The 17,836-nt window shown below is 42.9% G+C and overlaps 1 protein-coding gene across 1 annotated transcript in view; it reads left to right on the top strand.

Moving 5' to 3' along the window:
• The window catches only part of LYSMD3 (LysM domain containing 3), a 262,702-nt gene extending 245,210 nt beyond the window's left edge, over window positions 1-17,492 (top strand). The window contains exon 3 of the mRNA XM_044064181.1: window positions 15,276-17,492. Within this exon, the coding sequence (XP_043920116.1) occupies window positions 15,276-15,905 (630 nt within the window). The 3' untranslated portion in view covers window positions 15,906-17,492. The remainder of the gene's footprint in view (window positions 1-15,275) is intronic.
• Window positions 17,493-17,836: the final 344 nt, after the last annotated feature.

The raw sequence follows: 17,836 nt of genomic DNA, 5'->3' as shown, positions 1-17,836 counted from the left end.
GCTGGGGTGCTCTCGGAGCCTTGAACCAGGTTTCTGTTACTGCACAGATATCGATGTTCTCCATGCTAAGGAGAGTTTCGAAAAGGTGCATCTTGAGGTTTAGACTTCTGGCGTTGAGTAGCATTACTCTTAGTTTCTTATCCCTTGTGATACCTATGGAGGTGGGTTTGTCTTTTGAGCCTTGCCTAAAAAAGGCACTATGGGGGTAGCAAGAGCCTTTGCCAATATCCGAAAGCCCAGGGGTGACAGGTGCAAGCCGTCCCTAGCGAAGCATCGTGGCTTGTCTTGCATGTCATCCCAGGTTGACAGGCATTGGATCCCCTTAGAATGACACCAACACTTAAGCCAATTGTTGAAAGTGATCATCTTGTCTTCATATTGTGGCATCATTCTTGGTGAGGGTAAGATGCTACTCAAGGTCAGGGTCATACCGGCCTGGGCTACATGCTCAGAGAGCTCCTCTATGTCTCTTTTCATGTAGTCCAGGGAGGTCTCGGTCATTCACACCAGCATGGACAATGACTGAGTCATATTTGTACTTGCCTTTGAGTGACCTGAGTGCTTGTGTTATGTGACGGATCCTAGCGCCCGACAGGCAGCTCACCGTGACCTTCTCCTTGTTCAGCCTGGTGGCGGGACGTCAGTGTGCCTGCGATAGTCACCTATTACAAGTGTATCAGGTGTGTTGTTTAGCCTTAAGGGCTGTGACTGTTCGCACACTGGCTTTGTGAGCTATGTGTTGCACGTGTTTTGTTTTGGGGTAGCGGTTGCTTGGGTGTCTGCTTTGGAGGTCTCTGCTGCTTAGGCAGATTTTTATTTAGAGCCTCCAGTATGTTTTGTGTGTTTATGTGTTTGGTTTGTTGTCGTGGTAGGTCTATGTGAGACTGGAATTGTAGTGAGTGTGGTTTCCTTCTCCTCCTGACTAGTTACGCCAGTACTGAGTTGAGAGAGCTTAGCCTCCAGTTTGGCTATATGGTTGCATCTCTGACATGTGTTGGAATTTGTTGGGAGGAGGAGAGGGTTGTCTGTGTACATGAGGCAGTTGTAACATTGCCTCAAGATTCCCAGATTCACCAGCTGGACCGGAGAGGAGATTGACAACTGACCTTTGGACATGCTAGAATAGTATTGGGAATTCCTTTATAATTGAAAAAAAGGGCCAGTGGGGAACAAGGTACTCAAGGGGAGTTTGTGAGGGTGTAGTGCTTTTAATTTTTTTAGAGCTGATCCACGCTTATTCTCTCACCCTCTCTTAAGACAGTTCTTCAGAGGGGCTAGAATCTAAAACCCCCAAGGAAACAACCAATACCTGCTTGGGAAACTGACCTTGCCTCCCTTTGAGCCAGCTGCCTCATCAGAGTTGCAATATTTGTCCTGGAAAACAGCTTTCCTTCTGGCTATTACCTCAGCTCGTAGAGTTTCAGAACTACAAGCTCTCATGGCTGTGCAGCCTTTTATCATCTTCCATCAGGACAGAGTTTCCTTACGAACCAATCCGTCCTTTATGCCAAAAGTGGTATCCAGGGTAGCTTTGAATCAGGCCATACACTTACCTACCTTTTATCCTAATCCTCAAAACAAAGGGGAGAGATTACTACATTCCTTGGACATCCACAGACAACTGCGTTATTATTTGGACAGAACAAAGCCTTTCAGAAAATCAGAACAGCTCTTTGTGTCCTGTGCTATAGGAGCTCAAGGAAAGCCAATTTCCAAACAGACAGTCTCAAAATGGATAGCCCACTGCATACGCTTTTGCAATTCCTTTCATGGCAAAACTGTACCTACAGGCATCAGATCTCACTCCACAAGGGCCACAGCTACCTTTGCAGCTTTCCTCAGAGGAGTTCCTACCAAAGATATTTTGGAAGCAGCCACTTGGAGTTCTGTGCATACCTTCTCCAAGCACTACCACCTTCCATTATACTCCAAAACTAGAGCAGGCTTTGCCACTGCAGTCTTGCAGGGCATCCTGGCTCCTCCTAGTTCCACCTAGTGCCTACCACCCCTTTCTTAGCTTTGGGATTCTACCCATCTGTTATGACTGCAGCTGTATGCACGATGAACATAGTACAGTTTTGTACCTACCATAAATGTAGATGTTCGAGTGCTAATACAGCTGCAGTCCAGGTTTCCCTCCCTCCTTCCCCTCTTGGGACAGGCTTATTGGCTAACACCTCCTCATACAACCTGATTGGGGTATTCATTTATGGTATATTTGCTTGCAACTACTGTATTTTGATTATATTGCATTGCTTTATTACACAAATTTATGTATTGCCTTCCTTCTCGGGGCACCTGACATCTGGGGCAAGAAAAGCTGGAGAAAATGGCGTCGGCTGGTTCCTTTATACCCCTGTCGCACTGACGTCAGGGAAGAAGCGATGATAACCGACGCCGGACCTGGACTTTGGAATTCGGCCGACCGAGGACCCGCCTGACGACAGGAACACCCATCTGTTATGACTGCAGCTGTATTAGCACTCGAACATCTACATTTATGGTAGGTACAAAACTGTACTTTCTATTGGGTATGGCGAGATCCATGCATTTGTGTACGTGTTCATATAGTGCATTGGTGTATGATTCAGCAGTCACGCAACTATTCTCCATTTGCATGGGTGCTGTGAAGTTAGCCACCTCTGTTTTTTAGGATCCCAAAGTTAGCTTTGGAGAAGTTTTTCATGGTGGTTACCTTTGCTGGCAGGTTGGGAGGGATGTGGATTTCTTAATTACTTCACAAACCCTCGGCCATTAAATGATGGTCGCAAGAGGTCTTCAGGAGTGTTTGTTTGTTTTTTGTTTTTTTTTCTGGGCATCTGTTACACAGTGATTTACTGATCACTGTAGTCCGACTATCCTACACTGGGACAGGACTGACCCAACAGTGCATTCTGTCCTAATTTCACCACCTTCCTCTTGTACCTATCCCCTTGATGGTTGTTCTTTCCTTACTGTTTGTAATTCCTTCCCAAGTGTAAACAAATTTTAGCGGGCCTCTCAATGTAAAACCTTACTGTAGTTGAATATTGTTCATACATATAGATGTTCATCATGATTCACTGTTGCAGTCATTACACTTGGGTTATCCTGCTGGCAGGCTACCCGCAGTCGGCCTGAATTCCAAAGTCCTGGTCTTTGTCGGTTGCTGTCGCCTCTTCCCTGACCTCAGTGCACCAGGGGTATAAAAGATGCAGCCGAAGCCATTTTCTTCAGTCTTTCTTGCCGCACCGTGCCCGAAGCAAAAGCAGTTCGCAAGTGCCAGTCAGCCGACTCCTGAGATTTTCAAAATTGAATTTCAGGTCCGACGTCTTCAATAAAGCTAAGTACCCCTTTGAGAAATCTTTTTTTCTTGCTCCAGACCGAAGCAAATACTTCATAAGGATTTTCATTCTTACTGTTTTCCGTGCCTAGGCCCTGACCACGACATTGCAAGTTGTTGGTTTTGTGCTAGATTTAACCAACGCACTATTAAGCGTCGGTACAATTTTGTTTTTCATTATTTTGGCAGAAGGTTTAACTATATAATGCTGTCGGAACAACTGACAACCGGAATTCATAAAAAAAACGCAAGGATAAAGACAAGGACAAGCATCCGAGGTAAAAAAAAACGACGAAGCCTCTTCTAGGCCGTTCGCTGGTGCTCAGTGAGGCACTTTCGCAGACTCTGACTCCCGCTACCTCAGAGCCACAGGCCGCCTCCAACTCCCACGTGGAGACGACTAGGCCTCTGGATACTCAAGGTATTGGCCCTTCTGAAATTAATCCCTCAGATGGGTCCGGAGCCGCTGAGCAGGCATCGGCTTCTGAGGGTCTCTTCAGACCTACACAACTTTATATGAAGCCTACTTCAGCATCAAAGACAAAGTCTAAAACAGCTTTAAAGACAAGGAAACAAGTACAGCATTCTCCAGGACAGACTTCTGTGCCTAAGAAACAGATGCTCAAAATGGCCGAAGACCTAATTACTTTGATCAGGGGTTCCCATCCCCCTCCTGATAAGAGGCCTAGGCAAGACACTGAATATGATTCCTCTTATCAGGTTTCCATTTCCTCTGATTCCTCTTCAGAACAGGGATGTTCTATTCCTCCCTATGAGAATTCTGATGCTGAAGATTCCATTCCTTCAGCTTCTCCTCCTGAGGACTACTCTTTTGGGGAAACCCTGCATACCATGAGGGAGCATTTCCACTGGGAAAGCCAAGATTATTCCGATTCTAAGAAAAGGCTCAGCGACTTTCTTTTACTACCTCAGCACAGACCTCTAGCAATTCCCCCTGTTCTAGACATAGTAGATGATGTATTTTCAGAGTCCGGACCGTCTCCAGACTCTCTACCTCCTGCACCTGTTAAGCCAGACAGATACTACAGGGTTCCAGATTCTCATAAATTTCTATATAAAAACCCTGCTGCTGACCCAGAAACCATTTCTCAGGGTCCCAAGGGGGTCAAGGCCGCTACTGCTAAAAACCCCTGTCCCCTCAGATAGAGATTCAAGGGCACTGGACAGATGGGGGAAAAAAGTTTACACCTTCTCTGTAAGGGCTTTAAATTGTCAGTTTCATATGCTTAAATATCAATACTTAATTTCTCTACTAAAACAGAAAATGTTGGCAAATTCTGAATATTCTGAGAACAAAGAAATGCAGGATTTATTGCATGCAGCTGAACAAGTGGGAAAGCATACTTTGCAATGTGGATATGATTCATTGGAGGCCTCTTACAGGGCCGCTGTAACAGGTTCGGTCATTAGAAGGCATGCTTGGTTAAAGGAACAGACTCTGCCTGATCATGTTAAAGTAAAATTATTGGATGCTCCATTACAGCATGATACTTTGTTTGGTGTTAAGCCAGAAGAGGTGTTGAAGAAAATGGAGGATAAAGCTAAATCTATGCAGACAGTAAAGGAATTCTTACAGGTACAGCCACCCAGATTTAGCAGGAACTGGCCTAAGAATTGGTCCTTTCCCATGTCAGACAGGCCACAAAGAGGCAGATACAGGCACCCTAGAGGTAGGCAACAGCCCCAGGGCTCATACAGGCCCAAACAATGGGGTGCTTCTACCTCCAAAAGCGGAGAAGACAAATCACAACCATTTAGGAAACAGTCTCAATGACTTCCCTCTGCCAATGCCAATCATTTATCTTTTGGCAGCACCCTTAGGGGGAAAGCTAGCACTTTTTTCACAAAATTGGCACATGATCACCCAGGACAAATGCGTCTTAAATATAGTCTCTCAGGGCTACAGGTTCCACTTTCACACCCTTCCAAAGGCAAAAGATGTGCCAGACCTGCCACACAATCATTGGGCAGAGGCACAAAAACAAGTTTCATCTCTCCTGGACATGAGGACTATTCAGCCAGTGCCACAACAAGAGGAGGGACAAGGAATTTACTCAAGACTTTTCTTAGTTCCAAGAAAGGACAAAGCATGGAGACCAATTCTGGACCTGTCTATTCTAAATACTTTTCTGGACGTCCCGAAATTCAAAATGTTGAGACTGCAGCAGCTTCTGCCCATGCTGGGCAAGAAGGCTTGTCTTGTAACTTTGGACCTCAAAGAGGCATACCTGCATGTCCTAATCAGACAATCTTGCAGAAGATACCTCAGATTCATAGCTGGCTCAATGCACTACCAATTCTCTGCACTGCCCTTTGGCTTATATACTGCACCCAGGGTCTTCATAAAATGCCTAGCACCAGTAATTGCATTTTGCAGGCAAAGATGAATTCAAATATATCCCTATTTGGACGACTGCCTTATTCAAGCAGAGACCAAAGACATTCTACTAAAGCATCTGGCGTTTGTGAAAAGATTACTAATTTGCCTATGGTACACAGTAAAAGAAAAGAAATCAAAACTAGTACCCTTTCAAGAGATAATATTCCTGGGTGCAAGCTTAAGTACAACTGCCCAGATGGCTTATCTCACGCCAGACAAACAAAGGGAACTGACCTCTTACTTCGAAAGCATGGTAACAAAGACCCAGTTATCTGCAAGAAAAATTCTGCAGGCTGTGGGCTACATGGCATCCTGCATTCTGCTAATTCCATATGCAAGACTGCATATGAGGAAACTACAAAGGTATCTAAAAAGTGTTTGGACTCAACATTGCCACAGCCTGGAATCATTAATTTCACTCATTTCCTGCCTGCAACAGGAGTTTCGATGGTGGGCACAGGCCTGTCACCACAACAAGAGACAGCCATTCACTTTACCCACAGCCAGGCAAACACTAACAGATGCATCAGATTATGCCTGGGGGGCCCACATGGCAGGAAAATGTATTCAGGGCACATGGCCCGCAAGTCAAAGGCATCTTCACATCAATCAAAAAGAGATGCTAGCTGTACAAAATTCCGTGACAGCCTTCAAGGACCTACTTCATCCAGGACAGCTGCTGATAAAGACGGACAACACCACAGTTATGTGGTACATAAACAAGCAAGGGGGGCACACATTCCTACCCCCTCTGCAGACAAGCCATGATTTTGTGGAACACAGCATTGACTTACCAAGTTCACCTGCAAGCACAATTCCTGCCAGGAAAAACAAATGCTCTGGCAGACGAACTAAGCAGAAATGTCATGGATCCTCACACGTGGAAACTAGATCCACAAATCTTCAACATGATAACAAGGAAATGGGGATGCCCAGACAGATCTCTTTGCCACCCCTCACAACTGCCAACTTCAGAGATTCTGCACAGGGACTTATCACAAACAAGCATGGAAAGTGGATGCTTTGTCTTTCAACTGGAACAACCTTACAGTATATGCCTTTCCTCCACTGCCTCTCCTCCCCAAGGTACTCCTAAAGGTCAGACAAGAGAAGCCACAAATGTTTTTGATTGCCCCGGATTGGCCAAGCCAGCACTGGTACCCAATCCTAAGGAGTTTGTCACAAGGCCCAGCCTGGACATTGCCTCACATTCCTCATTTACTGACCCAACAAAACAATCTGATCCTGCACAGCCAACTCAGAACCCTAAATCTAGCTGCATGGCTGATACTCTAACCATTCAGAATACACCTCTCTCAAAAGCGGTTATGGATGTTATTTTGGAGGCCAGGAGGCCCAGCACCAGAAAATCTTATGCAGAAAAATGGAAGAGATTCTGTGCTTGGAACCAGGCACACGGATTTGACACACTTGTTCCAAATATTCCTCAGATTTTACAATATCTAACCGAGATGCTGGACAAAGGCCTATCCTTCTCATCAATTAAGATCCACGCCTCTGCCATTTCAGCTCATTACAATACGGAACCACCAATTTTTTCACATCCATTGCTTAGGCAGTACCTCAGGGGGGCCAAAAACATAAGACCTCCAAGGAGAGCACCAATACCTGCATGGGACCTCAATTTTGTCTTGGAAAAACTCACACTGCCTCCTTTTGAGCCAGCCAATACAGCTGTGATAAAATTCTTATGGAAAACAACTCTGCTCCTAGCAATAACTTCAGTAAGAAGAGTCTCAGAGTTACAGGCATTAATGGCTGTGGAACCTCTTATTATCTTCCATCAGGACAGGGTTTCTCTAAGGACAAACCCAACATTTATGCCTAAGGTAGGGTCCACTGTGGCTCTTAACCAAACCATTCATTTGCCTACCTTTTACCCAAACCCACAGAATAAAGGGGAGAGACTTCTGCAATCTTTGGACATACACAGGCAGCTACGCTTCTACTTGGACAAAACTAAAGCTTTCAGAAAGACTGAGCAACTTTTAGTGGCATATGCTGCAGGATCACAAGGAAAAGCGATCTCAAAGCAGACTATTTCAAAATGGATAGGACACTGCATTGGTTTCTGCTATTCACAACATGGCAAATCAGTGCCTAAGGGCATTAGACCACATTCTACCAGAGCAGCAGCCACCGCAGCAGTCTTCCTCAGAGGAGTACCAACCAAGGATATTTTGGAGGCTGCAACTTGGACTTCAGTGCACACTTTTACTAAGCACTACCACTTACCTCTTTACTGTAAATCCAGTGCAGGCTTTGCCACTGCAGTTCTGCAGGGCCTTATAGCCACTCCTAATTCTATTTAGACCCAGCCGCCCAACCTCAGCTTTGGGATTCAACCCAAGTGTAATGACTGCAACAATAGTCCAGGTTACCCACTATCCCCCTTTCTTTGCTGATACTTATCTGTACTTCTCTATTCTATACAACCTATGTGGTGTATTTGCTTGTAGATGAAGATTTTGTTCATTTAGTGCATGCTTTTACAAGCAATGTTTTTTAGCCTACCCTTTTGGGGGCACCTGACATCTGGGGCAAGTAAAACTGAAGAAAATTGTGTCAGCTGCATCTTTTATACCCCTGGCGCACTGACGTCAGGGAAGAGGCGACTGCAACCGACGCCGGACCAGGACTTTGGAATTCAGGCCAACTGCAGGTAGCCTGCCAACAGGATAACCCAAGTGTAATGACTGCAACAGTGAATACACTCGAACATCTACATTTATGGTAGGTACACAACTGTACTTTTTACAAGTTTCTTATACAGTGGAGATGTTCTTCAAACCGTCTGTACATTTTTTTTTTGCTTAGGAAATAGGGGATTATTTTCCAGGCTCAAAATGTTTTTTTAGTAATTTGATTCCAACATATTGCTTTATAATCATGGAGGGGATCCATTTCCACCTTGTATCTTGTTAGAGGGGAGTTTTGCACTTGCTGCAAATTCATAACAGGAGGAAAGGTGTGTCATTATGTTGCACAATGATCTGTAATAATTTGCCCTTGTTTAGCATATAGATTACGTACTTCAGAGGGACTAGTTTTGTCCGTCAGTCATCCTTTTATTGTTGCTGCAGGTCCCCTGTCCCCCCCCCCCCGTTAATCTACTGTGTGACTGTTACCATGTATGTTCAACATCTAATTTTAGCAACCTTACTTGATGGGTCTTCTGAATTGTGAGTTGTGGTAATCCTTTCCACAATTACTGTATGACATTTTTGCATGAAGCTCCTCTGCTCAAGGGTGTGCACATTCTGTAGTGCTAAGATACATGGTCTGCCAGATTTCAGCTAAGTCCTCTTGTTTTCATTCTAAGAACATTGCCCTAAAACAGCTTGTAGCACTTTCATTTCCTCCTCCTGTGTTACATGCCTTAGTTTTTCTCTCGGCTGGAACATTTGCTCTTTCAGAATTCCTGTGTGCCACCAATTTAGGCTGGTTCTGCAGGGTTTGCACTGACTGCCCATCAAGACAACATATCTGTGAATTCTTTTTCTGGTCTACCTAGCTCTGCTGACCAGGCCCCTTTTTCCCCATCTCTTAGGGGCCGTTAGTAATTCCTACAGTTTGACTCTAACTGTCTGGGGTTCAAACCATTTGCTCTTCAAGGACTGTGCCTCTAGAACTGTTTTTTTTGAGGGGGGTTCTTCCTCTGCATCCTTCTACTGCACCCTACCCAGTGCCCCCCCCCCCATCCATTGAAGGGTCTACCAGCTCCCCTTGGACATCCACCAATAGGGCTGAAGCCAGAGCAGATCTTGACTGTCCTGGGGGGGGGTCTATCCGTCAGCACCTCCTAGGGGAGTTCCATTTTGACCTCTACCATTACTCCCCCCTGCCCTCACTGTTCCTTAGTAACGAATGAGAGGCAGGCATGCAATGGGGATGTGGGGCGTTTTACCTAGTCTCCACCAGGGATTGTCACAGGAGACTTCCATAGAACCGCCCACCCACCAAGGATGGTAATGCCTATCCCTCCACGCTGCTGTGTCAGTCACCCAAGGCGCTGGTCAGACACTGGTCAGGTGGGTATTATTTGCTCATGTTATCTTATACGTTTTAGTTTTTAGGTAATGTATATTTTGACCATGTTATGGTATATTTGAGGATGAAGAACTGCTATTTTCTGCTACCTTTCTGGCACATAAAGTCAAAACTTTAAAACAGATATTTTCACTTCACCCCTTCAAATTCTCCTCTTCAATAGTAAGCCAAGCCCTGGAAAAGTTTGCCAATCTCCCTGAGTTTATGCTTAATGGCGGGGTGATCATCAGTCTGTTTGTTTATGGCCTTTAGATTGGACTACTGTGTGGCTTGCTGCAGTTTTGACTGTGCATACTGCAGCAAGGTTGCAGGCTCAGGCATGCTTAATAGCCTGCCTGAGACTAACCATGCCCGTCAGGAACTGCTGCGTGACATATTGAGAATTCAGTCCCTTACCACCATGGTGGACGTTGATGAACTCCCAGGCCCCCATTATCCTTTTTTTCTTCCAGACAAAGCCAGCCTTAAGAGGAATAATCTTCTTTTCAGACTAGAGTCCACTTAAGTGTGTCCCTTCCTGGGCCGGGCAAGTTTTCCAAGAAGATGACTGTCTCCGTGTGTGACCTCATCAGCCCTGATGTGGTGGTCTGAGGCAGCTCAGGTGAAGGCCAGACCTGGGTTTTCACCTTGCTGTCACAAAGGGCTGTTAGAATGTGGACTTGGACTTCGTCACAGCTGTCTCCATCTTGAACATTTGATTTGAGCTCCTATTCATGGTTACACTACGAGACCAAGCCATCTCAGTTGAACTGTTGAGACGGACCTAGAGTATTGCTTGAAGAGTTTCCAGTTCATCATCATCTTCAACCCTCATTTTCTACATGGTGCTGGGGTATTAGATCAACTGTCACCATCTTTTTCCTATCCTCTTCAGTGGTCATGCCTGACTGTCATAGGTCTTCTCTCATGTAATCCAGATATCTTTGTTGGACGCCCTCATTCCCTTTATCAGCTTTCTTGCACATGTGCCTGAACCACTGTAGTCTGTTCTCTTTGACCTTCTCTGAAGTTGGAGCTCCTTTAGCTTCTGCTCTGTGGTACTCATTTCTTTGCCTGTCACAGTGTGCATGCTACCACCTGTGTCGGGCACTTCATCTCTGTCACCTCTAGTTTCCTCAACTGCTATGTCTTCACTGCCTGCATTTCTGTACCATGGAGTAGAAATGGTCATGCTATTTTTTTGTACACCTTACTTTTCGTCTTCTTTGGCATTCTTCAATCACACACTACCCTAACACTCTGTGCCATTTAGCTGCATCCACTCTGATTCTAGTTTTGACATGCTTGTTCAGATTTCCTTCTCCTCAACCACCCCTGCCAAATACCTGAAATTGTTAACCAGTTCCACTATTTTTCCCTTCCGTCTCAGTGTTCATTTTCATTTTGTTTTCCCTGTTTGTTGCTATGGTATATGTCTTGTCTGTAGTTGATGTCATCCCATGTGCCTACAGTTTTGCATTCCATTCTCCTATCATTTGGCGAAGTTCTTGTTCAAAGTCTGCATACAGCACCTTTGTTGATCTTTTCCCCTCTAATCTGTTTGCTAATGTAGTCCATCACCAGTTTGAACAGCATTTGGCTCAGAGATGAATCTTAATACACCCATTCCCACTGAAAACTGCTGTGTGACTCCAAGCACTGTTTGCATTTGTTTCATTGGGTCCTTGTGCATAACTTGCACTAATTCTACCAATGTTTCGGTGACTGCTACATTTAAAAGACCTTGTCATATGCTTCCACCAAATTATAGGAAAGTCTAGTTGGACTTCTCTCCTCAATCTCTAACTTCTTCTCAAGTATCTGTCTCACTGCGAACATCGTGTCTGCTGTACTACATTCTGTTCTGAATCAAAACTGCCATTATCCTGACTTAATTTCAACTTCTGTAGTCACCTTCTTCCACATTTTTATGCAGTGTGACATAAGTTTAATGCCTCCATACAATTATTTGATTCTTCCTCCTCCTGGTTTCAAAGAGGGCAGACTATTTTTAACCTGTCCTGATCTTCAGCCGTTTGTACCAGGCACATCCAGTTTGTTCTTTTCTGGACTGTGAGTCTCTTATGTGTCACGATTCTGTTGCTGCAGAACACTTGGATGCATCGCTAGATGTGATGAGCACCTTCATGCACATCACTGTCCTTATTTTACTTTTGAGTGGACATCATTTCCAGTACAAATTTTGCCATATGGTCTTTCTTCTTTGTCCACTGTGTTTACCAAGCCTGTGGCCATTGTGACTAAAGCCTTGCAAAAGAAAAACTTCCATGCATTCCTTTACATAGATAGCTAGCTCCAGTTTTCTCAGTGCAAGACTGTCTACTCTGTGCAATGGATATGCCCTTAGTTCCATTTGCTGGAAATGACCATAAACTGGGAGGAACTCTCTCCAGTCTTGTTTCAGTGGATTGTCTTGTAGGAATGAAATTGGGCTGTCTTAAGTGGTGATCATTACTTCCTGCAGAGCATGCCCAGGATGCAGACCTCTCAACCAATTGGGGACAAATTTCAACAGAATCAGGGACAAGTCAAGCAAAAATCAGGGACAATCAGTGACACTTTTAAAATATTAGTGCTATTAACTTGAAACATTGACAGAATCATCTCATATCATATATTATTTTTTTTCTTTTTAAAAAGAAAAAGATTTATATAACTTATTTATTGTCATTATTCATTAAGTGTACCACACCCACCTCCAAAGTCAGTAGATTAAGAGGGGAGGAGGAGTTAAGAGTTAAAATCATCAGGTCAATCAAAAAAATGGGGGAAGGGGAGGACAGAGGAGTGGAGCCAGGATGTTCTGACATTGGTAGAGCAGGTGAGAATAAAGTGCAGGGCTATGGCTCAGACTTTACTGTAGCTTCTGGTCCTGATGGTTTCTTAGATCTTCATGCTAGTATTTCTTTGTCTATGAACACAGGAGTTGCAGTTGTATTTTGAGGTGTCCTTGATTTAGTGGTGAGTAGTTCCTACCAGTCTGTTAGAGGGATCTGTCTTTCATACAGCCAAATGCATCACAAATCCAAAAAAAACAGACACTTTACCAGCAGGCTGGAAAGCTGACATTTTCTTCTTCGTGATTCAAGGAGATGATCCCTGCTGGACAGTAAGGCTCAGCCAGTCAAGAGTTACAGACTATTCTTCTGGCCCTGATTGGCATAGAGAAAATTGCTTCAGCTAGCCAAGGGATCTTGTGTGTCAGTGTGACACCTAAAAAGTGAAGGAGAATACAGTCATACCCCTTTCCACGGAGTTGATGCAGTTTTAGCAGTGGGTTATAGACAGTGGGGCATAACTGTGTCAGAATTTACGTTTGTCAGTTGGTCAAAGGATCAAATTGTAGAAATCCATATGGCAGAGACCATATGGTCAGCAAGTTTGTTTGTCAAACCCTTATGACTAAGATCACAATACAGTAGGGATCATGGATTTGCCCTTCATCAACTCAAGATCCCACTACAGTGAGGAAAGTAATAAGTCTGGGGGAGGGGTGATACAGAAAATATTGTGTTGCTGGTAGGTGTTTTGTGGATTTCTCAGTTTTTCAATTAACTGCATTCATGACCATGTAGATTTTTCAGTAAACTGACATAGATCCCTGCATTTACATCCGACATTTGTGAGATGTAAACATGCAGGAAGGCTCTTGTAAACCACTCTTCTTGTCTGACCAGGAGTTAGATATTCAGAGGCTGTGCCTTTTTTGGATCTTCCAGAAGTGGACCACAGTTGAGATTGACACATTTCTCACGTGAATTTAGTCCTGTAGCCCACCCCATCTTCTGTTCAGTACAGCAAAGTACGGAGGAAGTTACAGTGGGTATATGAGTCATCTTGAAGCATGAGAAATTACTGTACATTTTGCCACAATTTTGTTGTATGTAAAGTTTAGGGAAGGAAGAGCAAAGCTAATCCCCATCATCCCGTAGTGGACTGAGAAGGTTATGTTTTTAGGCCGTCAGGCCCCAGATGATGCAAGAAACTCTCTTGGCCAAAAAATGTTCCCACATTTAGGATAACCAAATGTGCTTCATTTCAGGGTGTTATGCAGACCCTTAATCCCACTAGCTCCCATCTGGGTTTGAAAAATTACTAAAACTGCCAGGAAGATAACAGTGTGTATGTATTATTTATTTCTAACAGTCATAACTTTATTAATGACAGGATTGTGGCCTAGTATCTGCTGTTCAGGACAACTCATTAAAGTAGTACATCCACGCATCTTTGCATAATCCCAGCAGAGGACCTGAGCCTTCACAGTTAATGGGCTTAGCCGTCTCCCCTTTGAACCTGCTTATCTGCTGTAATTAAAGTTCATTTGTTTGAAAATGTATGTTTTGTCTAGTGACCATTACCCTCAGCTCATGGAATCCCAAAGTTGCAGGTCTTCATATGTTGAGAGTTTTGTTAGACCTTTCACAAATATTAAATGTCCAGTTTGACTAATCTACATTTCCTCCCAAAAGTGGTTTTCAAGTTACCATTCCATTCATCTCCCTGTTTTTCCCAGGGCAGAGATGTATGCTGCTTATTTGATTTTCATTTGGGGACTGTATACATTTTAGAAGCCTGAGTAGCCCCTTTCCTTTGCTTCAGGGAGAAAGACTGGCAGTCACTAGACAACTCCTTTCCAACCTGATTGCCAGCTGTATTATCTTCTCAGTGCTGGAGTCAGTGGCTGCTTCATCAGAGGTGTAGCTGTTTCCAGTGAATTCAAGAAGTGTTGCAGACATCTATGCTGTGGCATGTTTGTTGTCATTATGCTGTTTTCCTCAAGTGTCATCTCAACCTTGACTGCAGGAGTTGGATTTCTTTTGGCAAATCTGTGCTTCATGACCAAGTCTTACCAATCTTTAGACTGTTCTCCAGCTTCTTCTACCCTAGTGGTACCATTTAGAATTCAGTCAAATCACAGCAACTATCTTGAGCACATTACTCTTGTTAGGTATAATCTCTTAATGGATTGGATTAGTTATCTGCAAAAGAGTCCTCTGTAATGGGTCACAGGCTTTCCACCTCTAGCTGTTAGTTCCTTTAAAACAGTTGTCTGTTTGTATATTAATTAATTTTTTGGTTATTTACTTATTTACATGTAGTCTGATTGAGGTGATTTGACAGGTGTGGGGGCACTGTGTATGCCAGCAGTAAGCATGCACACCTCCAAAGCACAGAAGCTCATTATAAAAATGAAAATTACAATTGTGTAGGGAAGAACAAATCCATTGAGATGACTCGTATCAGCTGATATGGTCGAAATGTGTAAGTTTACATTGTTTCCACATTTCTGGTTTAAATTATGCTAGACTCACAACCCATGTAGCAATAGGCAATTTTGTAGGAGGGGCTTAACTTTCTTGGTGTGTTTTGATTAGTTTGTTTTACTTGAGTGGCATTAGTCCACCACATATTTGTGTTTTGCTGTTCTTGGTTTTGTGGTCTACATAATGTTTTTTAATTTTTATTAATACTGTGTTGTAGGTAGCAGACATCAAGAGGATCAACGGCCTTATTAATGACCAAGATTTCTTTGCCTTGAGATGTGTGAAAATACCAGTGAAAAGATTTAGTCTGCTTACAGAGACTCACGGCTCTTTTGTCGCTAATCAGGTGCTCTATCCTCCAGCCACACAGGATGCAGCAGAAGTTCAAGAACAGGCCTGTCTTTTGTCAAGTAAAAGTGCTGGCAGCTACTTACAAGATATTGATAGAAACATAGAGCAAATTGTACAAAGTACTGATAGTTCCAGGGGAAGTCTGAATGAAGTCGTTTCTTCTTTTTCCACACAACAGCCGTACTTGGAAAAGGACCGAAAGACAGTACTTCACAAGGATCCCTACTATGGTGCAGACTGGGGTATAGGGTGGTGGACTGCAGTGGTGATAATGTTGATAGTTGGGATTGTTACGCCTATATTTTATTTGCTTTATTACGAAGTTTTGATAAAAGCTGATGTTGGCCACCATCCAACTACCACATTAACAAACCAAGTTGTCCTCCAGGACTTACCTGTGCAAGAAACTGTTCATGATATTGACATTACTACTGTGAATAAGGAGCATGCCCCCTTGAATCACGGAATTGATGCATTCCATCAACATCAGTCATAGCAGTACGAGTGAGGGAAGACCGTTCAGCTTTTTTTTTCTTGGAAGCTTGAATTAATACAGCCCAACAACTTCATAAATAATAGTGCAAGTGAGAGTGTACATCTTTCTGCATTTTTTTTCTTGGAAATTACTTGCAGTTTTAAGATTTTTAAGTGTACTAAAGTGTTACGGCTATAGACAAGAGTGGATATATTCAGTGTAATGTGTCTGACTTTTGTCTTGGAAAATACATTGCCTTTTGTTTTGTTACATTGACCAATCGACCAATGATGTGCAGCATGATAGACCGTGAGTAGTCGTTTGCTGTACACTTTAGGCGCAATATTATGGGGGAACTGGCAGCCATAATAAAGCTAAGATGCAACACAAGCAAGTTAGGGAGGACTAAAAGTGTGTAAAATTAAAAGCTAAGAATTGGAGCTCATGGAAGCGAGTATTGTAGACTACTTGTATTAGAAATTTATTGTACAGCCTGAAAAAATAAATTGAAACCGTAATTAAAATTTCACGTTCAGGTATACCGGGTTATAGTGGAATGAGTGCAGTGTAGTAAAACTGAACGTTTGGCATTTCCTGAAATCTGCCAGCATTAAGTGCAAGTTAAGTACTACCTAAGCTTTCTTTTCCAACAACCCCAGCAAAAAGCATGTCTTGTGATATGCTTATTGCAAGAAAGAATGTTGGTAAATCATCAGTATTGTTGATTACCATTCGTACAGTAATTGTCATACCTTAAAGTTGATGGTTTTTAGTTGTTTTCTGCGATGGTGTGACCCTGTCTGTACATCAGAAGTAAACCGCAATTAGCTTGCAGTTTACCACTATATCTGTTGGGTGAAGCTGTGTCAGTGCCACCAAGTCAGGAGAGTAAGACCTGGTTTGTTTTATCAGCTCCTCATCGTGAAGTATTTGTATCTCTCACAGACTTGTGGTTTGCTTAAGTTATACAGCAGATGGCTCGTAGCTTTCACAGATCTTGATGCTATTGCTCTGCAGCTGTCAAAAATCTTGACTGCCTATTTATATTGGGATTTTTGTGTAAACCTCTGCAATATTTTTTAAACCTTTTAATATTTGACCGTGAATTCCTTTGATCGTGTTACTATATATCAGTAAACATAATGAGAATGAATTATTCATGGCAAACTCAAGTGGCTTCTCTAAATACTTAGGGTGCAAAAACAATAGCACACAGGCGCGGTTATAACACAGACTGTCTTGGATAATGCGGGACATATTGTGATTTAAGTGAAAATTCATTTAGAGACTGCACATTTCCTGTTTGAGTAACATGTACAGCAATATTCTGGACAAATTGTGACATTTTTATTAAAAAAAACTAAGTTATATTTTTAATTCAGATAAATAATATTGACTGTGCTAAGCTGGTATTAAAGAAAATATGACGTGAGATCAGTGTTGTATGCTGTATTCTGACTTGTACATAATCTGCAAGACACTTTCTGAAACTACACTGTTTTCACAACATTATTGGCACAAGCAGCAGTATTAGCAGAACATGATAAATGTTACTAATAAATATTCTAGCAAAACAGACAATAAAAGTATATGAAATTGCGTCTTAAATTTAAATGTCCATCTGTATTTGTTTGTTGTGCTATCTTCCATTAGTTAAGATGGTGAGGAACTTTTAGAAATATGTGGTCACCTTTATTCAACTTTAAAGGTTGCAAGCACTAATATAGTAACTTGGTACCATGCACAAAAGTCAGAACCATCTTCCTTTCTGGAGAAACAGCTTTCATAGATAAACTCTGAGGTGACAAAGCAAAGCCACGTAATACATTTTGTAGCATGTTTAATGTGTGTATATTAGTTTCTGTCAACATGGTGAACAAAACCTAATCCTTAGTCATCCTTTTCAGGAAGTATATGATCCAGTTATTCACTTGTGATTGAACTACAATGTG

The sequence above is a fragment of the Protopterus annectens genome, chromosome 2.part2 (assembly GCF_019279795.1).
Source record: "Protopterus annectens isolate FY-2018-M chromosome 2.part2, PAN1.0, whole genome shotgun sequence".
Lineage (NCBI taxonomy): Eukaryota > Metazoa > Chordata > Ceratodontiformes > Protopteridae > Protopterus > Protopterus annectens.
Note: the sequence above shows the minus strand (reverse complement) of the source record. Positions and strands in the feature narration are given on the sequence as shown.